This window comes from Festucalex cinctus, chromosome 13 (assembly GCF_051991245.1).
Source record: "Festucalex cinctus isolate MCC-2025b chromosome 13, RoL_Fcin_1.0, whole genome shotgun sequence".
Classification (NCBI taxonomy): Eukaryota; Metazoa; Chordata; class Actinopteri; order Syngnathiformes; family Syngnathidae; genus Festucalex; species Festucalex cinctus.
The window spans coordinates 14929738-14951707 of record NC_135423.1 but is presented as its reverse complement, the minus strand read 5'-3'; the positions used below and the strand labels follow the sequence as shown (position 1 = coordinate 14951707).

The 21970-nt window shown below is 39.6% G+C and overlaps 2 protein-coding genes across 21 annotated transcripts; both read right to left on the bottom strand.

Annotated features, from left to right (window-relative positions):
* Positions 1–204: 204 nt before the first annotated feature.
* On the bottom strand, positions 205–12613 carry sh3bgr (SH3 domain binding glutamate-rich protein). 20 transcript variants are annotated; one of them, XM_077540381.1, is made up of 12 exons: positions 12445–12613; positions 11251–11436; positions 11066–11146; positions 9479–9571; positions 8754–8900; positions 8314–8340; positions 6139–6162; positions 5769–5795; positions 4142–4171; positions 3603–3626; positions 3483–3539; positions 205–764 (listed from the first exon to the last, which is right to left on the bottom strand). In XM_077540381.1, the coding sequence occupies exons 1-11, from the start codon at positions 12487–12489 to the stop codon at positions 3522–3524; spliced, it is 702 nt and encodes a 233-aa protein (XP_077396507.1). In that variant the 5' UTR covers positions 12490–12613; the 3' UTR covers positions 205–764; positions 3483–3521. The 20 variants fall into 20 exon arrangements, with proteins under 20 accessions (XP_077396507.1, XP_077396508.1, XP_077396509.1 ...); XM_077540382.1 differs by lacking the exon at positions 3603–3626; XM_077540383.1 differs by lacking the exon at positions 6139–6162.
* A 2775-nt stretch (positions 12614–15388) lies between these two features.
* Positions 15389–21794, bottom strand: LOC144032876 (uncharacterized). Its single transcript, XM_077540379.1, has 7 exons — positions 21370–21794; positions 18974–19188; positions 18539–18784; positions 17125–17262; positions 16933–17002; positions 16640–16861; positions 15389–16530 (listed from the first exon to the last, which is right to left on the bottom strand). The coding sequence occupies exons 1-7, from the start codon at positions 21626–21628 to the stop codon at positions 16073–16075; spliced, it is 1608 nt and encodes a 535-aa protein (XP_077396505.1). The 5' UTR covers positions 21629–21794; the 3' UTR covers positions 15389–16072.
* Between the last annotated feature and the right edge of the window lie 176 nt (positions 21795–21970).

Genomic DNA, 21970 nt, shown 5'->3' with positions numbered 1-21970 from the left:
CCACCCCCCAGAATGAAGTTGGTACTCTTAAGTAGACAAGAATGACCTTCGACCTCTTTCAAATAGTTCACCTAAATTTTGCAAAGCGCATCAAATTATGCATTGAAAATTATTGAAATCATGTTGAAAGTATTATTTATAAACATTATAATTGCAATAATAAAATCATTTTGGTTTCAGAAGTATGGTGTTTGTTTTTGGGGGTTTTTACCATGTACCCAGACTTTAGGGAACCCTTTAGTGACGGAGTAGCTTGTAGTCTTTCAGGATGTGCTTATTAGAAATCTTAGTTTGTAGTGTCCATGCAGCTGTGAGTTTGCATTTTGTCGCTAGAACAACTGAAAAATAAAATAAAGAGAGGGAGAATGTCTAACCCCGAAACAGAGCTTCAAGAGTAACAAGAAAATGTATACCAGGGTCATTTTTTGTCTTTAAATGTAAAACATGCGAAATGTGTTTGTCACAATAACATTAAAGACATTATTTGCAGCACTATGCTACTCTGCACACATTTGTTTGTCCTACAGTGAGTGTCTAAATGTAAAATATAAAAATTCAATCCATCATTGGAGTCAAAAGAGAAGAAAAGGCGATGATGACTTTTCACTTGACATCTTCAAGCACATGACCAGTGTTTTGTTTTGGAGGGGGTTTCAAGGCGGGTGCAGCGCTGCCTTGGGGGAGGAGTCAAGAATCTGCCCGAAGGAGCCGAAGTGGCCAATGGTCAGGGGTCAGGGACAGATGTCACAGGAGGATCCTTCAGGCTGGACAAACAGAGCAAAACAAAAACGAGGTCACTCATTTCCCAAGTGGATGTGACGGTGGAGGCAGCCGCCACCACTCTGCCAGTGTGCCACCCAATCCAGCCACTCCTCCGCAGGCGCATCCGAATCTCACTTGGCAGCTTCCGCTAACGCGCTGTGACAGGGGCTCGCAGGGCTCGGGAGGGATTGCAATTTCTGCAAAGCTCGCTCTTCCAGAACCTGCGTATTTCCTTGAGTGGGTCACAACAGCCCAACATGCAAAGACTGACGAATAGAGAGGTTCGTTCGATCTGCAGAGTAGGATTATGTAGGATTGTTACCATCACTGCCTGACGGGAGCCAAAATTGAGACTTTGGTATTTTCAATGTTACGACATATAATCCTAAAGGCGTGTTTGGGCTCAATGAAGCTGCGAGATGTGAGCTTTAGTTTGGTTCCACGAAGCACACTGACCAATGCTGAGTAAGACAAATACTAACACCAGTGACGTGTTGCAAATAAAATGTAAAACTGAACACCCAGCAGTCACGTAATCTGGAGTTCAAATATTTTCCGAAAGAATACAAAATACGCACTAGCGATGAAACAAGTCCTAGAGTAATTTGAGTCCCTCGATAAAAAAATAAAAAATAAAATAAAAAATACTCAGAGATTTTTTTTTTTTGCCTTGGATACCGGTTAATTCGATATGCATAATCAAGAAGACAGTCAAGCTAGCCTTAACAATGCTATACATGACTGTAACACAGCTTCATAATAACATGTTCCCAAATACAGTAATACGCAGACAACAATGCCTTGGTAAGCTTTTATTTTGAAGGTGTTCATTGCCGCTTGTGGGTATGTGAGGGTTGACTAAAAGTTGGACAGTTGGAGCCAAGTTGAAGTTTCAATTAATATTGCAAACTGTTGCCACCAACTTCAACACAACGTTATCCTGAAATTATGTTCAGAACACAAATTAAATTAAGGACATTAAAAAATAATAATAACAATTACACAGACATTGTTGAATATGGTGCCTATTCCAAGCATTAGCGGCTAGCAGATCGAGCCGCTAAGCGAATACCCCATATAGGCTAACACAGGGGTGTCCAAACTTTTTCATTTGAGGGCCACATACAGAAAATCAAAAGGACTCAAGGGCAACATAATGTTATGAAGAGAAATTGTGTTTAGTCCTAAAATTTGTACAAATAATTTACTTGTGCTTTTGCACATTTAGAAAATGCTACAGTACATAAACCAATGTATTTGTAATATGGCAGCAGGGTTATTATAGTTTTGGAATTTTTCATATTAGTTCGTTTTTATTAGTTTTCAGGGTGGTTCTGTTAGTTTTTATTAGTTTAGTTCTTTAAAAAATGCTTAGTTTTAGTTTAGTTTGTTAGTTTCAGTATTAGTATTAGTTTTTTTAAATGTGTATTACTTGTGCGCAATATTTAAAAAACACCATGGGAGCGACGTCATCTGAAGGTGCTTTTCTATTGGCTGCTGCTAGATGACGTCACTTCTGTGTGACATACTTTCAAACATCATTATTCTATTGTTTATATCAAAATAAATCTACTAAGTCACATTTAAAATCATCCCCAAAGGCTCATGCATCAAATTAATTACCAAAGACTAAAATGAAGGACATGTTTGCTATAATTATAGTTTTAGTTAATTTTGTCAACATAAAATGTAGTTTCAGTTAGTTTTCATTTTTCAAAAAGTATTTTCGTTTTTATTTTATTTTGGTAACAATATTGTTTTTTGAATTTTAGTTTTAGTTTTTTCATTAGTTGCCATTTTTAGCATATGTCGCGGGCCACTGAAAAATGGACTGCGGGCCGCAAATGGCTCCCGGGCCGTAGTTTGGACACCACTGGACTAGCAGGATCCGTTTGACTTGCTTTCAAAGGCAGTTTAATATGCGTAAATTACTGTATATATTTTGATGCTGACAGCCTGACACAGTTGCACTTCCTGCAGAACAATTTTGAACAAATTGGGCTGTTTTAGCCGGTGAAATTGCTACTGTGGTTCTGACGTCACTTGATCTTATAGCCCAAAATCTCACTTAATAATGTTTCTTGAGAATAAAATACAGTTTGTGGCTATGAACAGTTTATATTCAGGGGTTGTGTGTGTGTGTGTGTGTGTGGGGGGGGGGGGGGGGGGGGGGGGGTTAATCATCTAAAAATTAAAAACCAATAGGTCTTTCATTATAAAATTGTTCTTTAACCAATCTACATGCCTGAAGGCTAACCCCAGGCCTCCACACATTCATCAACCCATTAATGATGCAGTTTTACATCTAAATATTAACACTGGTGAACATTAACTACTTTTTAAACCTTTTTTTTTTTTTTTTTTTTAATCATGCTTAATAGTAGCTCCATTGCTCAGTGGCTTGGATCTCAGTCAAGGTGCAAACAGTGTGGTTTGTTTGTTCAGATTCTGATCACCTTAAACCTGTTCCAATATAATAATATTAACTATGAGGTCATGGATAGAAAAGAAATAAGGAAAGCAATTACAACACATCAAACCCCTTACTATACATCCAATCAGATTGCTTTGAAGTCATCCATAGGTGGGGGCACATGTTGCAGAATTTTTGATACATCTGTATCATGTGATCAGATGTGTAAGGAGTGTAACATGCTGTGGCTCATGATGGTAAAAAAAACTCTACTGTCACCCAGTGGTAGAGAATGAGAGACGCATACCTTAAAATGGGAGGGTGTCAGTGTGTTCCCTTGACTCAACTACTCAGCCTCTTCTTCCTGTTGGGAGAAACACACTGTTACATTGATGACAAAGTGCTTAGTGGATTAGTCATAAACTACCTGTGTTTCTACCAAGTATTCTCCCTGTTGGACACATAGAAGGAGAGGGAAGGGAGGAAAAATAAATACAATGTGAAGGTAGCAAGACGGTAAAAGGATTACATGTTAGTGGTTATTCAATTTGTACAAAAGGTTGAGGGAAGTAAAAGACAACATATTTCCACTTGTCTGGTCCACATGTGCTATGTTTGTGTCAATAGCAGCACAAGAACCGCTCCCACCTGCTTTTAAGACATCAAAATACAACAAATCAAACTGTCCTGGCAATAAAAAGGCATGCAATGCTGTCAAACTTTCAACAATTATGGATAAATTGGAGCCTTTGGGGAAAACAAAATATAAAGTAGATTTAGTAGTAGGAATAAGGTATAATTTCATTAATGGACACCAGGGTTCCACAATCAAAGGGTGTAAAGCAGTACCATTAAGGACACCAACTGACAATATTAGATACCACTGAAGGAACAATTTCTTTTTTTTCCTGAGTGGAACATGAATTGAACACATTCACAGCAAACAAATGTATACAGTACAGGTACCTCTTCGTCTATGTCAGCATCTTCTTCCTCCTATATCCAAAATAAAACCACGCAATGTTAAAAGAAAAAGATGTGCATGTTAAAAAACTCACATTTTAAAAAGAGTGGAACATTGCGATCCTGAATTTAAAAAAACAAAACAAACTATTGTTATAATGATACTTGTAGGAATTTATGAATCCAGGTCATGCCGCATCTACACCAACACTGAAGGAAGAATAAAGGAAATGAAGAGTATATTTTTTTTTTATACTTGTTCTTCTTCAACCTGCAATTAAAAATGGTTTGACAGTGATAAAGGCAAATAAAGACAACATACAGAGGAAAGCAGCCAAGCAAAGCAGGGAAGCGTGCTTGTGGGAAAAAAACAGGCAAGAATTTGGAATGTCTCAGGAAAGCACACAACCTTTTTTTCCGCACAGTGCTGCCTTAGGAGCAATCTAGTTCAACTTGAATTTGAATGCATCACAAAGTTGTTGCTTTTCCAAGAGTAGTTTTGACCTTGCCGTGTGAAAAGATGTCGGGCTGATCACTTTTTCAATATTGACAGCAACTTTACGGAGTGTCTGGTGTGTTTGTGTTCAGCAGATTGTCAATCAGCATTTGGTAGGAAATCCTTGTTATAGAATTATAGTGTTTGAAATTGAAGCGGAGGATGAGCATGACTTTGTCGACAAAAACTTTTCAAACCACGTAGTACAGTACTTAAAACGAAGGATGTTCAATACCACTTTTTTTCTGACCGATACCAGTACGAGTACTCAACTCTTGAGTAGTCATTGATTCCCATACTAAGTACCGATACTGATAGTACATTTGATGCATAAAATTTTTCACCCAAAAATTATGATTAATTTTAAAGAATGACTTATATATCTTATATATTTATATAACTTATATAACACTTATCCTTAACACTGCATGAAATTAATGACAACTTTCTATTCTCGTAATTTCTAGTTCCTGGTTGTAAAACAGCCACGAGAGGGCATACAATTTTGAGTATCAATACCGTGAAATAAGTCATATATATGTCAAATATAGTTGCAGTTTACGTCATTAAATTTCCCAATTAAGAAACTGTTTATATTTGTTGTCCTATTAAATGCTTGAGCCCTTCTGTATGAATACAAACCAAAATGCAAAAAGGCTGACTGTAAATCCTATATAAAAGTTGTAATGTTTTAAACTACTGCAATTGGCTGGCAACCAATTCAGGGTGTACCCTGCCTACTGCCCGCGGACAGGTGGGATAGGCTCCAGCACCCTCGTGACCCTTGTGAGGAATAAGCGGTCATGAAAATGGATGGATGAATGTTTTAAACTAGTTGTATTTGTCATGTTACTTCTCATAAAATACAATATTAGTGAATTGCAACATAATGCAAAAATATGTAATTATCAAATTACAAAATACAGTAATGAAGTCAATAACTTGTAAATGGTAAGTTTTGCGATCCATATCTTGTCGTTTTTGACAACGATGTCAGATTACAGGTTTTAATAAGATGAGACGTGATGGAGACACATTAAAGGAATGTCTGATCAACTGGAAAAGAGGAAAGTGATGGAAAATGAAGAATAGAAAATAATTAAGAAATGAATTCTGCAGAAGCTGTGTTTCTACCTCAAGCTGCTGTAGCTCCTCCTCCTCCTATAAAGAACAATAACAGATTGCAGGTTAGCAGACTTTGGGGCTTTGCATGTACTATTGATAAGTCATCTACATAAAAAAAATAAAATACAAAAATAAAAATTGGATAGTTGAGGTTGTCAGGAAGCACTAATGGGACTGAAATGAAGAAGATGATGTTAAAGGGAAAAAAAGGGGGAAAACAAAAAAAAAAAAAGTTAAGTAAAGTAACGTATAAAGATGAATGGGAGGAAGAGAGCAAGACCAAAATCCTCTTAGCCTCATAGGCTGCCAAGAATTCTGTGGGGTCAAGCCCACAAGTGTGATGACTAGTTCAGAGGGATGATAGCCAATGGACAATTACCTCTGACCGCAAATCCTCTTCCTCCTGGGGCAAGCAAACGGAGAGATGGACATGAGGCCACACACAGCGTGCATGAAGAGGCAGAAACAGGTTGTGTGTATCAAGTTATGAAAGATACGAGCGCTGAAAAATGTGTTTCGAGTACATACGTTAATTCAGACCTATCAGCCCTTGCATGTCAATTATGTCATTTTAATGGATATGTGTATATTGAAATGATGTGACTAAATTATACTTGCTAATATATGATTATCTGTTATGTGTAGCTTGTTTATATGGGCCGTGACGATCTGGCAAATACCTAGTGTAACCTCTAAAGATGAAAGCCCACAATATTGAACAATTTGCAATTCAACCAAATGTTTGAGGAAAACACGGATGGGGGTAGAAGGCGGTCTCGAAGTGTGCACACCGATCTCCTGCATCTACATTCCATGTTGACAACCAGCTTCTTTTTGCACTGAATTTTAAGGTAATGAGGGGAGCCACTTTCATAGGTCGGCTAGCAAGTCTGCTGTGTTCCCTCCCACAAGGGCGCAAACACCCCACTTCAACTTTCGCCCATCTAGCAAAATACCAAAGGAGAGAATACTCCACCCATGCGCACAGTTGGACTATGCTTTGTGCTATAATTACACTGGGCACAAAAACAGGCCTCTGTGTGTTTTTATTTGCTATACATCTATCCATCCATCCATTTTCTTGACCTCTTACTCCTCACAAAGGTCGTGGGGGGTGCTGGAGCCTATCCCAGCCAGCTTCGGACAGTAGGCGGGGTCCAACCTGAACTGGTCGCCAGCCAATCGCAGGGCACACAGAGACAAACAACCATCCACACTCGCACGGAGAAGATCCACGCAGGCACGGGGAGAACACGCAAACTCCACCCAAGAAGGCCGGAGCCTGGACTCGAACCCGTGTCCTTTTGCTATACATCTTACTAAAAATAGTTGTTGACATCTTTTTAAACTTGTATGAGTTAAATTTGTTAAAATTTGCATAAAATATTCACTGTTGGGTACATAAATGTTGGCAAAGGGAACATAATTATTTCCATTACCCAATCTATTGTAAAATATATATGTATATATTTCAAAATGTAAACAAGTCCAGCACCTGCACATAAAGGGTGTGTCCAACCTTAGAGATTCCACCACAAAAGAAGTGTGAAACGAAAGTTGCAGCCAAAATTTGGTAATGGAAGGCCAAATATAAGAGCACAAAATGTAGATACTTTTTTGGGGGGTGTTTACAGTTTTGGAAATAAATAAATAAATATCTTATTGTCATATTGGTTAAAACCGTCATCATGACCTGACAGTGAGCAAAAAAAAAAAAAAAAAAACATCTGTGGAAAAAATAAAAGTCAGCCATCTCTGGCCTCATCTGGTGCCAGTAATTTGAATTTCAAGAAATTATCACGCCTGAGACAAAGCTTTTTGCTTCCACTGTGTCAAAGACTGTGTACTTGTCGCGTGCCAAATTTTAAAGGGAATAAAAATAAGAGGAGCTGCTTCCATTGGCCGTGAAGCGAGTGAGCTGTGTTCTCGCCTACAATGGTGCAAACTATCCATTTAGCGTGTGTCTGCAAAAATATCAAAATAAAGGAAAACCTTCCAATGCATACAATTAGAACGTGTTGAGCGGCAGACAAGCAAGCGCTGGGAACAAATATAGAGCCCCGAATCTTTTTGTTTTGTTATTCTAGTATTTTCCATAACAGAGAGTAAAGGCCATGTTAGAATATGTTAGCATGCCTTTCATCAGCTTATAGGTTAAAAGTAGAACATGCTGCATATTAAAATAGCACAAAGAGGAAAACATCCAGCACATTATCATTTTGTAAAGTGGAATCAGCGGTTTGTTACTTTTTACTTTCCAATACCTATTTTATATTTAACAGAATTGTGACTAAATCACAGAATTAATGTTCTTTCTCTACTGTGCAGGGCAGTCAAATGCACTTTCCCCCATATTGCCAAAAAACAGCACAGTTAGGGTGAGGGAGGTATAATTAATTTCTAATGGGCTTGGGGACACAAATTGGTGCGCTACATTAAATCTACCTAGCAACAAATGCCCTCCAAACTGTGACCAAGAATGACAATCTGATAGTAGAGAACAAGCAAATGAGAATTGCTTTTCTAGCAACTTTAGAAGAAAAAAAACACACACCTGTTCTTCATCTTCCTCTGCATGACCCTGTTAACAGAAAGACACGATGGACTTAGAGATGAACATTGACCAAACAGAATCACACACAACACGCGGGATTTGTGACGACATGATGAGACGGCTTGACAAGAACACTAAGAGATAATCAAATGATAGACAGTAAGATATTGAGGAAAAACAAAATTGAAACAGCAAGATATCCTGGCACTTTGACTATAAGAGTGAGAATGTTTGAGGATTAGTTTTTTGGTTTTGTTTTTTAAAGTCAAACTAAAGACAACTGCTGGGGAAACGTAGTCCACAGGAACCAGGAAACACCAGCTTAGTAAAGGAAAAAAAGGATGTTAATTAAAGGGAATTTTCGGAAGCTGAAAGCGAAAACAGAGCATCTTCGGAATGTTTGGTTGAAAAGCAAAATAAAGTTAGAGGTCATCAGTTACTGTATCTTCGGGTTCTTCATCTTCTCCTCCTTCCGTGGCTTCACTTCCTCCAAGCTCTGCTCCAGCTTCCTCCTCGCGACCTTCACCTTCCTCTGTCTCATCCTCATCTCCATGTGCGTCCCCGTTACGATCTGCCTCTGGAACATCCTTTTTTTTTTTTTTAGGTGAAAACGACAAACTGGCGATCAGGGTAAATAAATTAGGTTTGTTCGATAGTAAATGCAAAGTGAGTGGCACACACGTCAACTGGAGACATTCTGGAAATTTAAAAAGAGGCTTTAGTGCACACTAAAAGAAAGAATAAAGAACAAATCGAAGCAGCTCAGGTGAGTAGATGGTCCGCTAATAAAAGTGGGTTTTTTGAAAAGCTTCCCATTTGTCATGTTACTTTCAGAACCTTGACAGTAACTTATAACATTTGTGCATTAGGTTACATTCTTTATCATTGTTAGCTGTCACTCACATCCCAAAAGGACATCACATGTTGATGCCAACTTGTAGCAATCACAACAAGTTGATGTGGGTGAAGTGTGTTGCAAACACAACTCTGCATCATTGTGAGCACAGTGATGGTGTATTTAGTAATTGTGAATTCAAACGTCTCAGCCACTGAGTAACACAAAAAGAGGAATTAATGTGAAGACTGGACAGGTGCACCTGAAGGAACGTGAGAGTGTGATCAAGCTGACAAGACATGAAAGCAAGGTGTATCAATAAAACGTTACAATTGAGTCATCTTGGGTTTCCTCTTCATTGGTTTCTTCCGTGTGAGTGCCATTCTCCACAATGTGTTCTTCCTTGTCAGCCTGCAGTGCTTCCTGTGTTGAGGAAAGGATTTGCGTGAACAGAAAGCCAACATGCCGACTGTTTGGAAAGTTTGGGAGGAACAGATCAGTCCATTTCATCAATGTGGATGCAACATTACAAGCTAAGTGAAATGTTAGCCATTTATAAAGAACATCAGCGTTGTTACGTTTTTGCATGTGTCTTTAAGAGTGAACAGTACAGTGGATTTAGCTCTTTATTTACTCCAGTCTGCTGAACTTGCCAAATGTCTGAAATGAGACATGTACAGTATTTCATATTTCACTAAATATTTCCGTAAATATGTGAATTCCTCGAAAACACTTAAGAATGTGTGTCCTGGTAGTTGTCACAGCTAACGTGAAACCAGCATCATGTAACAATAACAATGCCTGCAGTATTTAAATATTTGAATGTGGAAAATGGAGACAGTGCAATGGCGACTTGCAATGTCTGCAAATTGAGCCTTTCGCGTGGCGCAAAGGATAAAACCGTGTTTAACACAACTAATTTGGTATGCCAACTGAAAAACTGATTTGCTCCAAAAAAAAAAAAAGAAAAAAAGGTTTAAATGTTTTGCTCCACTAGACATACGTAATTCTGTGATAGATTTGTTCAATATTTTTTTTTTTTTAAAGTAAATAAAAAATAAGACCATTTGGATGCACTTTCTTCCTCCTTAATACATTGTATTGAAACATGACTCGGCATTGGCAGAGCCACAAAATCATGTGCAAAAAATGTGATCAGGACATCCCTATTCAAAATTGTTTCAAAATATTAGAAACAGCTCTCAGTATAACTAGACTAAGTGCAATTTCGGGAGAAATTGCGTGGGAATGCTGAAAGTTGAATGCTAATAGCTGAATGCTAAGATTTGAATACATGTGGAATGCTTGTGACGTAAATGGCGAGATAAATTATGAAATGATAACCTCCTGGCAGTGGTTACTGGACAATGCACTTTACCAAGTGTGCCACCCAGCAGTATCAGACACATGGTAATGATGATAAGTTATATGTATCAAAGTGGACGTGGAAAGTCATACTTAAAAAAAAGTTCAGGGAAAAGTTGATATTGAATGTTAAATTGTGCAAATACTTTAAGTAATGTGAAATCAGATGATATATACCCCGGGAGGCGTGAATTTTTTAAGCTTGTTGAAATTTTAAAAATGTAAATTGGAAATATTATGCGGGAGTTGTTAGGCGGCAAAAAAGTGTGGAGAATAAAAATCACAACAACATATGTGGGAATGCTTCAGCATTCCCACAATGAGGTGTAGGCCAACAGCGATGCAAACTCAAACCTCTCTGACAGTGTCAATTAAAATTGAATATCTGATGTCAATCATTTTTGTAAAGGTAGACTCTTTGACAGCTCTCACTTGATAGTGCTGGTTTATGTAATGTTGCATTTTAGGGACCAGCAAGGTGTTCAGAGAACAATTGAATACAGAGAGCAAGAAGACAAAAATTAACTGACAAAAAGAATTAAGAGTCTTGACCTTTGAACCAGGAGGAGGGGCCAACCCCAGGAAGGCGTATACAGAGTTGTCTTCCTTGGCATCAAAGAATGTCTCATAGTCCTGAATAAAAACATTAAATTATTTATCAACAATTCATCTCATAAATGTACAATGTGAGTATGAATTACATAATCATCACATTGGTGTTGCTATTTTACACTGACCCCACAGTAGCTCTCTTCATTGAAGATCTGAGGGGGCAGTGGGATGCCGTTGGAGGGTTTCTTCTCCTCTGGTACATTCTGCCTCATCCACTTGCGGTTCTCCTCATTGCAGGCGATGTCCAACTGAGTGTAGTCCACCTTCAATGCTTCCAAGAAGCCCACCACATCTTGTTGCTTCTTCTTGATCTGGAATTACAGGGAACAACTTTGCTTTCTAGGACTAGAAGTCCAGCACAATATTACAACAAAGAAATTAATGTATTGATAGAGTTTTTGTGTTTAATAGAAAAAAGTAAAGTCTATTTATATAGCCCTTAATCACAAAACAGTCTCAAAGGCCTTTACATGTCCACAGATGACAAATATTAAAGGCAGTAGTACAGGGGTCACCAACTTTATAGGCCTATACATATACATATATATATATATATATATATATATTTATATATATATTTTTTTATTTTTTTATTTTTTAATTAAGAGCTACTTCATTCGTACTGATTAATGCACATATGCAGCCACCCACTTCTAAAAAAACAAATTTGCTCAATGTTGTTTAGAATAATTAGTGTGACAAAAGCTCATGTGTACAACACTAACGTTATTCAGTTTCACTTTTTTCCATTTTTAATTTCTAACAAAGTCTTATTCATTCAGTTTAAATAATAGTTTTATTATTTATTGTATTTTTGCTCATGTAGGCCTATCATAAAAGGCACTTGATAGCAACCGATACATATTGTATTGTATCCACTTTTATTTATGCTTGGTGTTGTGCCTTAGATGTTTTGGTTTCAATGTGTCTGCGTTGGCTCGATAAAAGTTGGGAAATGCTGGTTGGGAAGCCCCACCGCAGGCTCTCCGTCTTGCAAACAGGCCCGTGCACGAGCGGGGATCGGGCAACAGCAGCGCTTTCCAAGAGTGGGGGCTTCATGAGCCGCTTCACTCCTCAAACCGAAATTATTGCCATAAGTGATCCATTCACCAATGTGGGCATTCGGTCCGGCACGGTCCGTAACCGTAATGAGAACTTGCGGGCCTTGTGGTCAGTGGGCTTTGCTTGCAAATGTGTTACCAAACATAGATCCATGCCAAATCGTTGACAGGCGACTGGCGTTGCATTGCGTTTGGGAGAATACAGTAAAGAAACATCGCTGCAATGAGAATAAAACAATAATAAAGTTCCAAACTTACCGCCGTGGATCCCGATGAGGTGGCGAGAAAGACTTTGATAACCATTATGTTGCTATTTTCTTATTAGAGTAAGCAACAAGTATGCTCTTAAAGGAGAAGGTAGCCTCCCTCCTCTATTATTAGAAGTAGCAGCGCCACACGCACGCACACAGTCGCGCGCGTGCGCGCACGGACAGCGCTGAGGTTATTTTTGCCACCGGGCTTCATCAGTGAACGATTGGTGACTTGTCCCCTGCAGGAGCAGCACTGATTGGCAACTTCGGCTGTCAGTCGGCCGCAGGACAGTGAAGTTAGCCTCCAGCTTCTTGCTGAACATACATGGACAGAAATACGACCGGCACGCTAAGTCCTTTTTTTTTCTTTCTTGCTTTGCTTTTTCTGCCCGTGTAAGTCACTCGAGTAAAAATGGTAAATGGTCTTTCACTTGTATGGCGCTTTTCTACCTGTTGAGGCCATCATAGCGCTTCACGCTGATGACGCTGCATCAGCAGCAAGTGGGGGTTCAGTATATTGCATCAAGTTCACTTTGAGATGGTCACAAAGGATGGGGATCGAACCCTCAATCTCTGGTTTGGGAGACGATCACTCTACCATCAAGCCATACCAGATTTTTTTTTTTTTTTTTTCAACACATCCTCAAAGCAACCCTGTTTCTCTGCTGAGCCGCCAAGCTAATGACTTCACTATCAGCACGGACTAAATTGTAATAGGCCTATTTGTTCTGTGAAGTTTTATTGATCCCATCAGTCTACTCTCTTCATTTATTTAAAAATTTTCACTGCTTTCCACCTACCAATTTACATGTGCACCCGTCCATTTTCCCAGACAAGGGTCGCGGTGTTGCTGGAGCCCATCCCAGCCGGCTTCGGCGAGTAGGCATGAAAGACCCTGAACCGGTTGCCAGCCAATTGCAGGGCACACAGAGACGAACAGCCACTCACACTCACAAGCACACCTAGTTACAATTCAGAGCGCCCAATTAACCTGCCATGCATGTCTTTGGAATGTGGGAGGAGACCCGCAGAAGACCACCGGGCACGAGGAGAACATGCAAACTCCACCCAAGAAGGCCGAAGCCTGGACTCGATGTTGCGTCCTCAGCACTGGGAGGCGGACGTGCTAACCCAATTTAGATGTGTGTGTTTATTAGAATTGGGCAGTGGATATTTTTGCCGTTTTGATATACAGTATTACCAGCTTAACCACAACTCCCAGAGCATATATGCTGTTGTCAAAAAAATGTAGTAAATAAATTATTTCAAACAGGATTCAAACCCATTTCCCCACATTCTCAGGGTGACTGCTTTCAGGGTGAACTATAGGTCGCCTCTGGCGCCCACTAATGGAAGGGGTACCAAATTGCAGGGCAAAAAAAAAAAAAAACATAAGCTAAAAAATATCCCCCCCCCCTCATGTTTTCTAAAATAAAATATGCTATACAGCACATATATTTTAAATATATTTTATTTATATTTTTAGGACTTCTAGTCCAAATAAATGACCGATATGACCTGGCGCCCTGAACCAGACCTGCTGGTGCTGTTTACAGTGAAAGGTGGGGGGGGGGGGGGGGGGGGGGGAGGGGTGCATCATCTCAGTGTTAGCGCGATAGATGGATGGCACACTTGTGTTGACTACGTCACGATGATCACGTGACTGTCCAAAATGCCCGTTACAGTACTTAACGCAAAAACATTCATAAAAAGTGCTATAAAATCCCAATTGCTCAACATAAATTTTCTTTTTCTTTTTTTAGGGAAGAGTTTGATTTAACAATTTCATAGAACAGCTGGTTAGTTTTTCATAAGTCTTGTGTTCCTTACTTGTTACGTTCTAAACATTCTTTTTGTTGTAGTTGCTTGTTGCTGTCATATTAGAGTGGCATAAACTACAGGTGTCAAATTTCTTGTTCTTACATACTTGGTGAATAAAGATTCTAATTCTGAATAATAGAACCCAGCTGACACTTAGTGTATCTGCACCTATCCATCAGGTATATGCCACGAAAGAGGCGGGACTGTTTTTGCACACCAGTTTGTTTCCGGTTCGGTTTGCGACGTGTGGGCTCCGTCAAAAATACTTGTGCTTCCGACTTTGTGCCCCTCGGTTGCGCGTTCGCAACCCGGACCGGAAACAAACTGATGTGCAAAATCACGTCCCGTCTCTTCCGTGGCATATACCCCATTTAACGCTTGCCCTTAATCAGTGTCATTAGGGATTGTAGCGTAGCCCATCCCAGTTAACTTCAACCGAAAGCAGGGTGCACCGGTTGCAAGTTAATCGCCGGTAAGGAAGATGGTGTGTTCACACAGAGCAACACTTCAGAACATAAAGTCGATTTGCTTATCCTGAGAAGTGCAGTGGGAACTCGAAGCAGCAGTCAGAAAATGTTGCCAAAATGTTACTCATACCATTGTAGGTGTAGTACAGTTATTTCTGCCACATCATCAGCCTGATCTAAGAAAAAGAACAGTCCTTGAATATAAATTCTTTCATTCCTTTACTGTAATTTACTACATACACATATACCAGAATACATACATGCATGTACAAAGTGAATGATTAGACAGTGAAGGATCTGCCTAACCAGTCATACCCTAAACAGGAAGGAGGTCGTTTCCTTGCTCAAGGCTCCTGGGCAGTGCCAAGCACAAAGTGTTTCCATTGATCCGTAGCAAGTATTCTGCGCTTCCATATTTTTTTCCCCCTGCTTTGATTTTGAACCTGCATCTTTAAATCCCCAACCCACAAGTCAAGTCCTTGGTTATACTATGGACTACAAAAGAGTTGGCAACAGTTTGCCATGTCTAGTGAGGGTATTTCAGCAACCAGTTCCCCATTCACAACCAAGAGTCAAACTTCCAGTGCTCTTGGACAGAGAAAGAAACTTACTTTGAATATCCAACACAAGACAGATGAGGTAGATGAAGTCAACGGTCAAATTAGACTATCACTAATTTCAACCGCAACCTTTTTTTTTTTTTTTTTTTTTTTTACATGCCAAATGAGTCCTATATGTTTTAAATGTAGGACTCAAAATGGCTGAGGTAGCAAAGTAAAAGGGAAGATTGTCAAAATTACACAATCCATGTCAAAAATAATTTTTAAATGAGCTTTCAACATTCAAGGATCATTTAAATACAAGCTATACAAACACAGAATAACCTAACACACGGGGACTGAGGTAGCAGGTGTCATCATTTGTACATATTTTCCAGTGCCCTACTGATTTTCTTATTTTTTTATAGTAATCAGTGTTCCAACGGTAGAGACTATACATGAACACCTCTCAGGTTCATTAAATGATACCTTGAATACTTGACTTTTCGTTGTCCGTGGTGAAGGGAGAGAAACATCACAGAACGTCCAATAATGTTTGTCAAGCTAAATCTTAGCTTTTATTAACCCCTCCAGAGAGTGATTGGCTGCAGGTGTATTCGCATCTAATTTGAAAAAGTTGGGAGTATGCATTTATCATGCTTAGGTTCAATTTTGATTCTAAGTGAGTTAAAAAAAAAAAAAAAAAAAAAGAATCAATCCTGATCCTTAAGAATGAACTGCTGTTAAAACCAGCTGGTACAAATTGATAGCAAGGCAAATACTCAACAGAGTTGAGTAAAAATAGAGCTCATGTTTGTGAGTCATCACGGTTTGGCTCCAAATTTGAGCTTGGAGGTGCGACTAAAGGGGTCACTTGAGACCGGGGTGTGTGGGTCACACGCGGGGAGCCACTGTCGACGGATTCCGATTTCCAAGCTGGTGATTTTGAAGAACGCGGTCGACTCAAACTGACCCCCTTCCTCTGTCTCAGTAATTGTCTGTATTGATTTAGGGTCAGCCCGGGGTAGGCTGGTTTCCCCTTATGCAAGTTCTCAACCACTGATGAGAAAATATATTTACGTTTTTGGGTTTTGCGTTTAACCACTTTCTTTACAGGTGGCGTTGGGAACCAAACCACCGTATTCTCTTCATTTTTCACTGGCGGCTCCGGGACCACTTCTGATTTCTTCTCTTCTGACGCGTCTTCTTCAGTAATTAACTTACTAACCTCGTGTGGCTGAGTGGTGACCTCGGAAACCTCTGAAACTAACAAACATTCATGCATGGTCTCATGTTATTGTCATATGGATTGTGCAAATTGTTATGATTGTTTCATAGTGATGTTGGTTTACACTGAGAGACATTAGTAGCTCACCTGGAGTATCGGCCAAGTCACTCCTTGGACCTTCAATTGTATATGTTTCCTGAGGTCCACTCTCCTCGTAAACGTGTCTCTCAGTGGAAATATTTCCGGCAGATTTGCCACCGGTTTGCAGCTTGTCTTCAGAATCCGAAAGTTCCGACTTATCACGATCCTCAGATTCACTGCGTGGCGTGGAGACTACTTGCTCAGTCTGGACCAACTTGTTCAGTTTTCCTGTGAATGAGAAATGAATCTTGCGATATCACTGACAATATCAACTAAGTTGAGTTTTTGCCTTCGTCTACCTCTTTTTTTTGGTTGGTTCTGAAGTCTCAAGGCATAAATATTGTGTATCTCCAGCTCTCTTTTTATGTCCTGTTTGAATAAACAATGTATTTTTAATCATCAAACAGTTTGACATATAACTTTTAATCTTTAATTTCCGGTGTGGGATTCAATGAATTTTGGCTGAATTGGAACAACAAAAATCAATTTACCCGAGTTTCCTTGGATAACTCATAAACTTGTGTTTGTAGACAGAAAGATGTCTTTCTGGCCGTGTTGATTTTTTTGTGTTCTGTTGCTGCTTGGCGATTGATGGATCCTCGTAGCAATTGGTTACACCTCTCCAAATCCTATAACATAACAAGAAAATAATTAGAGCGTAATAAAACTAAGTAGTGTTAACGTGAAGTGCCCCACCAGACTCTGCAGTTGACAGTGTGGTACATTTCAAAATATATAGAAAGGCGCATTGATTTTTAACCTGGGTTCAATCGAACCTCATGGGTAGGTGAAGGTCAAGGCACACACCCAAGTCATGATTCGTGATGACACACTTGGCTGTCATTGACTACAGGGGAATTTGGTGCGTTCAATCGTCGACTTGTGACCGTTGTGATGGTACGTCATGATTTATTATTTTAATGTCAAGCAAAAAATGAGCCTTTGTTTGCATTGTATCTGCTGCACTTTAAAGAAAACGTTAAAATTCTCTATAAATATAGAATTAAAAAATGAGAGACAGCACCCGAACTGCATGATTTGCAATGCCAAGTTGAGCAATTCTGGACCAGCACAACTAGCTATCTAGCAAAACTAAACTCAAAACACTCATCTCCAATCATATTTCCCCATTGGAACGAATGGTAATGCAATTATAATCCATTCCTGCCTTCATTGGAGGCTGTATGGTTGCTTTAAATACACATGTTGCTACTCTTTGTGTGATGCTTAGTTTGACAGTAACCAGGGGCGGAATGGCCATCGTGAATTTCGTGATTTTTCGGAACCTCATGTCCATTTTCGGGCCGTTCCCCCCCACCTGTCTGTGTGTGTCGCTGGCCGCCGTACACTTCTCCCGGCGACAAAAGACGAACAGTAATGGCTGTATGTCCGCTGGCATCGCCCACATGATGTGAAGTGAGTTAGTCACCAACCACCATGCAGCGCCCGCAAGTCAAAGCAAACAAAAATCGGTCAATAGATGGCTCCTTTCTCCAAAAAAAATCGGAACTCATGTCACTCATCTTATGGTACTACATGCAAATTCTCTAAAAGGTGTCTCAATTTAGTTATTGCCAAATCTTTCCTCTCTCTACTGGATGAAGCAGCAGAGACCTTTGACCCTAAATGCCCCGAGAAACAGCATTGTGACCTTGACAGGCTTATGGCAGCTTGTTTGATGACATTATAGGCACATGTGGGTGCCTCCTATGATTTCTGTCTGGAAACAAGCAGATACTCAAATGTGAACTGACGAAATTATAACAACTGAAAATGATGCAATCCAAGCAATGTGTCTGCACCTGCAAGCTAACAATAAAAGTTTTGTTAGACAAACTGATATTCATCTACAATGTTGGTGCCGTTAATGGAGCTGGCACTACCTTCACCTGTTTGTTAACATACATTTATTCGCTTGTCCTTCTCCTGCAGCTCTATGGAGACTTCATTTAGCTTGCGAGAGAGTTCGTCCTTCGCCGGTAAGGCCTGCTCCTTGGTGACCCTCTGCTGGAGGTGTTGGATCCTGTCTTTAACATTGGTCAGCTCCTTCTCAGTAACTTGTAGTTTCCAGGCTAGGTTGTTACGGCAGGTGCGCGTTCCACAGAGCAACTTTTGCAAGTCTCGGACCTCGCCGTCGTTCTGATTTAGTACCTAGGAGGAACAGAGTTTGTTGTGCAACAATCACTTTTTGCTTTTTTTTTTTTAAGACAATATGGTTTTGTGGTTAACAGCTAAGTTCCAATGAAAATACTTGCAACCAAACTCTTCCAATTATTTTTTTTTTTCCTGGATGTGACAGATTCCCCTCCGAACTCAATTCAGATAGACAATGTCACCAACCTCAGAAACTCCCTCCTCTGAATCTTGGAATTGCTGCAGTGCCACTGTGTGGCGATGTTGAACTTTCTTCAACAGCTTGGTCTCTGTCTTGACCTCAACCAGTTGCAGCTTCAGGTCATAGTTTTGGTTTTTCAGCTCGTTTATGCTGTTTGAGTACGACGAATGGATCCTGGCCTTTGTGCCACTATTTATTGGAGGCAACTTCAGCTTAATTTCTGAAAAACATTCAAGTTATTATTTTCAAAGTACATTACATTGTTATCAAATCAAGCATGCATTATGTATACAAAAAAAGAAGTAGTTAATGCTCCTTCTACAAATGTTCACAGGTATTTAGATGAGAGCTTCTCATTATCATAGGCCAATGTTTTTGTTTTGTTTTCTCTCCCCTCGCCATTCTTGGGGTATTTTTACAATCTTGTTGTAGGACCCATAACCTGCAGCTCTGTCTGGGCTTTCTGACACTGGGCACAAAATTTTACTCTATAATGTCGTTAGTCTTGAAATTTCATTAACACCTGCGGGATTCTAAACTCCTTGTGTCATATGGAGCAATACAGCCCCCGAACATACTTGAATTGAGCCTCCTCCAGGTTTCACAGGTTTGTATTGTATGTATGGTTTGGTTTTGCATCTATAAACAACCAAAGGTAATTTGCCCAAAATATTTTCGCTAACTGTTGTGAGATTTTCTTTCCTTAGCAAAACAATACCAAAACAGAACACTGTACCTGCGGTGGAACATGGAGGGGGCTCAGTTTTGTTCTGGGGCTTCTTGGCTACACCCCGCCTTGAATTTGTGCAGGGAATAATGATATCTGAAACTATCAAGCCATTGTGGAGTAAAATGTGCTGTCCAGTGTTGAAAGTTTAAGTCGGTCCTCATGACCCAAAACACAAAGACACATAAGAATGGCGAAGGAAAACCATTCATTTAAGGGTGCCTTATTTCACAAGTAAATTTTGATTACCTACTTAAATCAGTTTCTAAGATATTTTAGTGACCATTTTAAGTTTCTCTTACTTTAAGGGTACCCACAATTAGGCCTCGTGTAGGATGGGCACTATGTATTAACATTATTATTGAAGTTGTTAAAACAAATAAAAAAAAATTCATTATCGGTTCCAAATCGTTCCATAGAGTTTCTTCTTGATTATGCTAAAACCTCATTTCTGAAATGTGGGTCATCTCAACTCATTTTGCTATGGCGGCTCACAGACAAGCATGAATTTCAATCACCAGAACATGAACTTAACTTTGTTTTTTGTTTTTTTTTTCCAAACTATGTGGCTAGAGCACAACACAGTTAGTCATCTTGTCCCTTAACCTCTTATGTTGTGTGGAAACTAGTGTTGTTCCGATACCGATACTGAATTAAAACAGTGGTATCGGTGACTACTAACAAGTAACATACCGATACCATTAATTCCAAGGCAAATATAGGATTTTGGATGCAGCAGCTTGCGTCTTGCTCGTGCACGACATTCACTGATATGTGACATGTTCACTGCAAGCCGATCTAAGATATCCTATTGGCCCTTGAATGCTCTGAACCAATGGCAGGGCAGCTTTTTCATGCTAAGAAAAAAAAAAAAACTGAGGTATCGGCATGTTATCGGCATCGGCCGATACTGCAAAACTGGGTATCGGAATCGGTATCGGGAGCCAAAAAACAGTATCGTCACAACACTAGTGGAAACCCTAATAATTGCCTGATCACAACTGACCCTGCATTGGATTATTATAATATTAATCGATAGTTTTGAATGGAAGTCATTATTTCAACAAATATGCACAATTTGGGTATTTACAGAATTTGGTAGTATTTTTGTAGCTGGTCATATTTCTCGTGGTTATATATAATATGCATCAGTGCTATGCAAATATAGTATTAGCCAAACTATGTATTGTGGAGTAGACCAATAGCTTCATATTGTGTTATTGTTTTCAGTCATAATGGAGTGTGTCACTCAAGCCAACATAGCAGTGGTTACAAATGTCATTAAAAAAAAAAAAGACATACCAAGCTTTCTTTTTTCTTTTCATTATGTAGCTATATTTGTTTTGGACCAGTTGGCAGTGTAAAGCAAACACCTCACATTAGCATTGATTTGCCACTCTCATAGGCTACTTGAAAATGGAATTGAATAAAAATGTACCTGGAAATATTTTAAAAATGTTTTTCAGATGCTTGAGTGTGTGTGTAAAACAGCGTTACATCAAACAGCAAAAAAAATTGTGATGCGAAAAATAAATGTCTAACGTTGATGGTTGAGATGGACGTTTCAAATTGTTATAATTATTTTTAATTGCAAATGTTTTACGGAGAGATTTTAAAAAAATGTTTTTCAGATGCTTGTGTCTGTAACAACGTGTAAAATGAGTATAGGCCTACCTTCGGTTTTTTTATATGGATTATATTTCTTGTCCGGAATGGCTTTGTGCGTCTGTGTTTTGGTTTGGAAGACAACGGTGCGTGGCTGTGTGTTGAGTTTGGGCAGAGAAACCGTTTGCGTGTTGTTTTTGCCTCCTGCAGCGTCTACCCGTGTCTTGATTGAAAAGGCCCTCTGACTCATCCTCAACGCCTTGTTGCAGACCTCCTCACACCGGGAAAAGGCACGTCGAAGCCGAGAGAACCGGCCCGAACACGGCATCGCATCTAGCGGAGCACTCGTCAAGGCTGTCACAGGCCAAATGCGACTTGGGTGCCCGCTTTCATTGTCAACAATGATGACGCCAGGATCCTCATATCAGAGCACAGAGACAGATGACACCGACAGACATACAGCTGGACGACAGGCGTGACGTCACGGTAGGTGAGAGAGTTAACGCCGTCCAGAAGTTTGTGAGCGGATGTGCAGTTAAAATGCAGGTTGGCGGGTGGAAGCATAACAAGACGGCTTTAAAGAGGAAATCAACCCAAAAGAATTCTTTACAATATGTTCTATACACATTCACGAGTCTAAAGATGGCATTCTGATTAATATTGCATTCGT

Coding starts and splice junctions, on each gene's coding strand:
- sh3bgr (XM_077540381.1), bottom strand. CDS start 12,489: ATGGTTATCAAAGTCTTTCTCGCCACCTCATCGGGATCCACGGCG. Junction 11,147..11,250: donor ATGAAGAGAGCTACTGTGGG/GTCAGTGTAAAA, acceptor GTTTTTATTCAG/GACTATGAGACATTCTTTGA. Junction 4,172..5,768: donor AGGAGCTACAGCAGCTTGAG/GTAGAAACACAG, acceptor TTTTGGATATAG/GAGGAAGAAGATGCTGACAT.
- LOC144032876 (XM_077540379.1), bottom strand. CDS start 21,628: ATGCCGTGTTCGGGCCGGTTCTCTCGGCTTCGACGTGCCTTTTCCCGG. Junction 19,189..21,369: donor TCCATATAAAAAAACCGAAG/GTAGGCCTATAC, acceptor AATGTTTTTCAG/AAATTAAGCTGAAGTTGCCT. Junction 16,862..16,932: donor GAACCAACCAAAAAAAAGAG/GTAGACGAAGGC, acceptor TCTCATTCACAG/GAAAACTGAACAAGTTGGTC.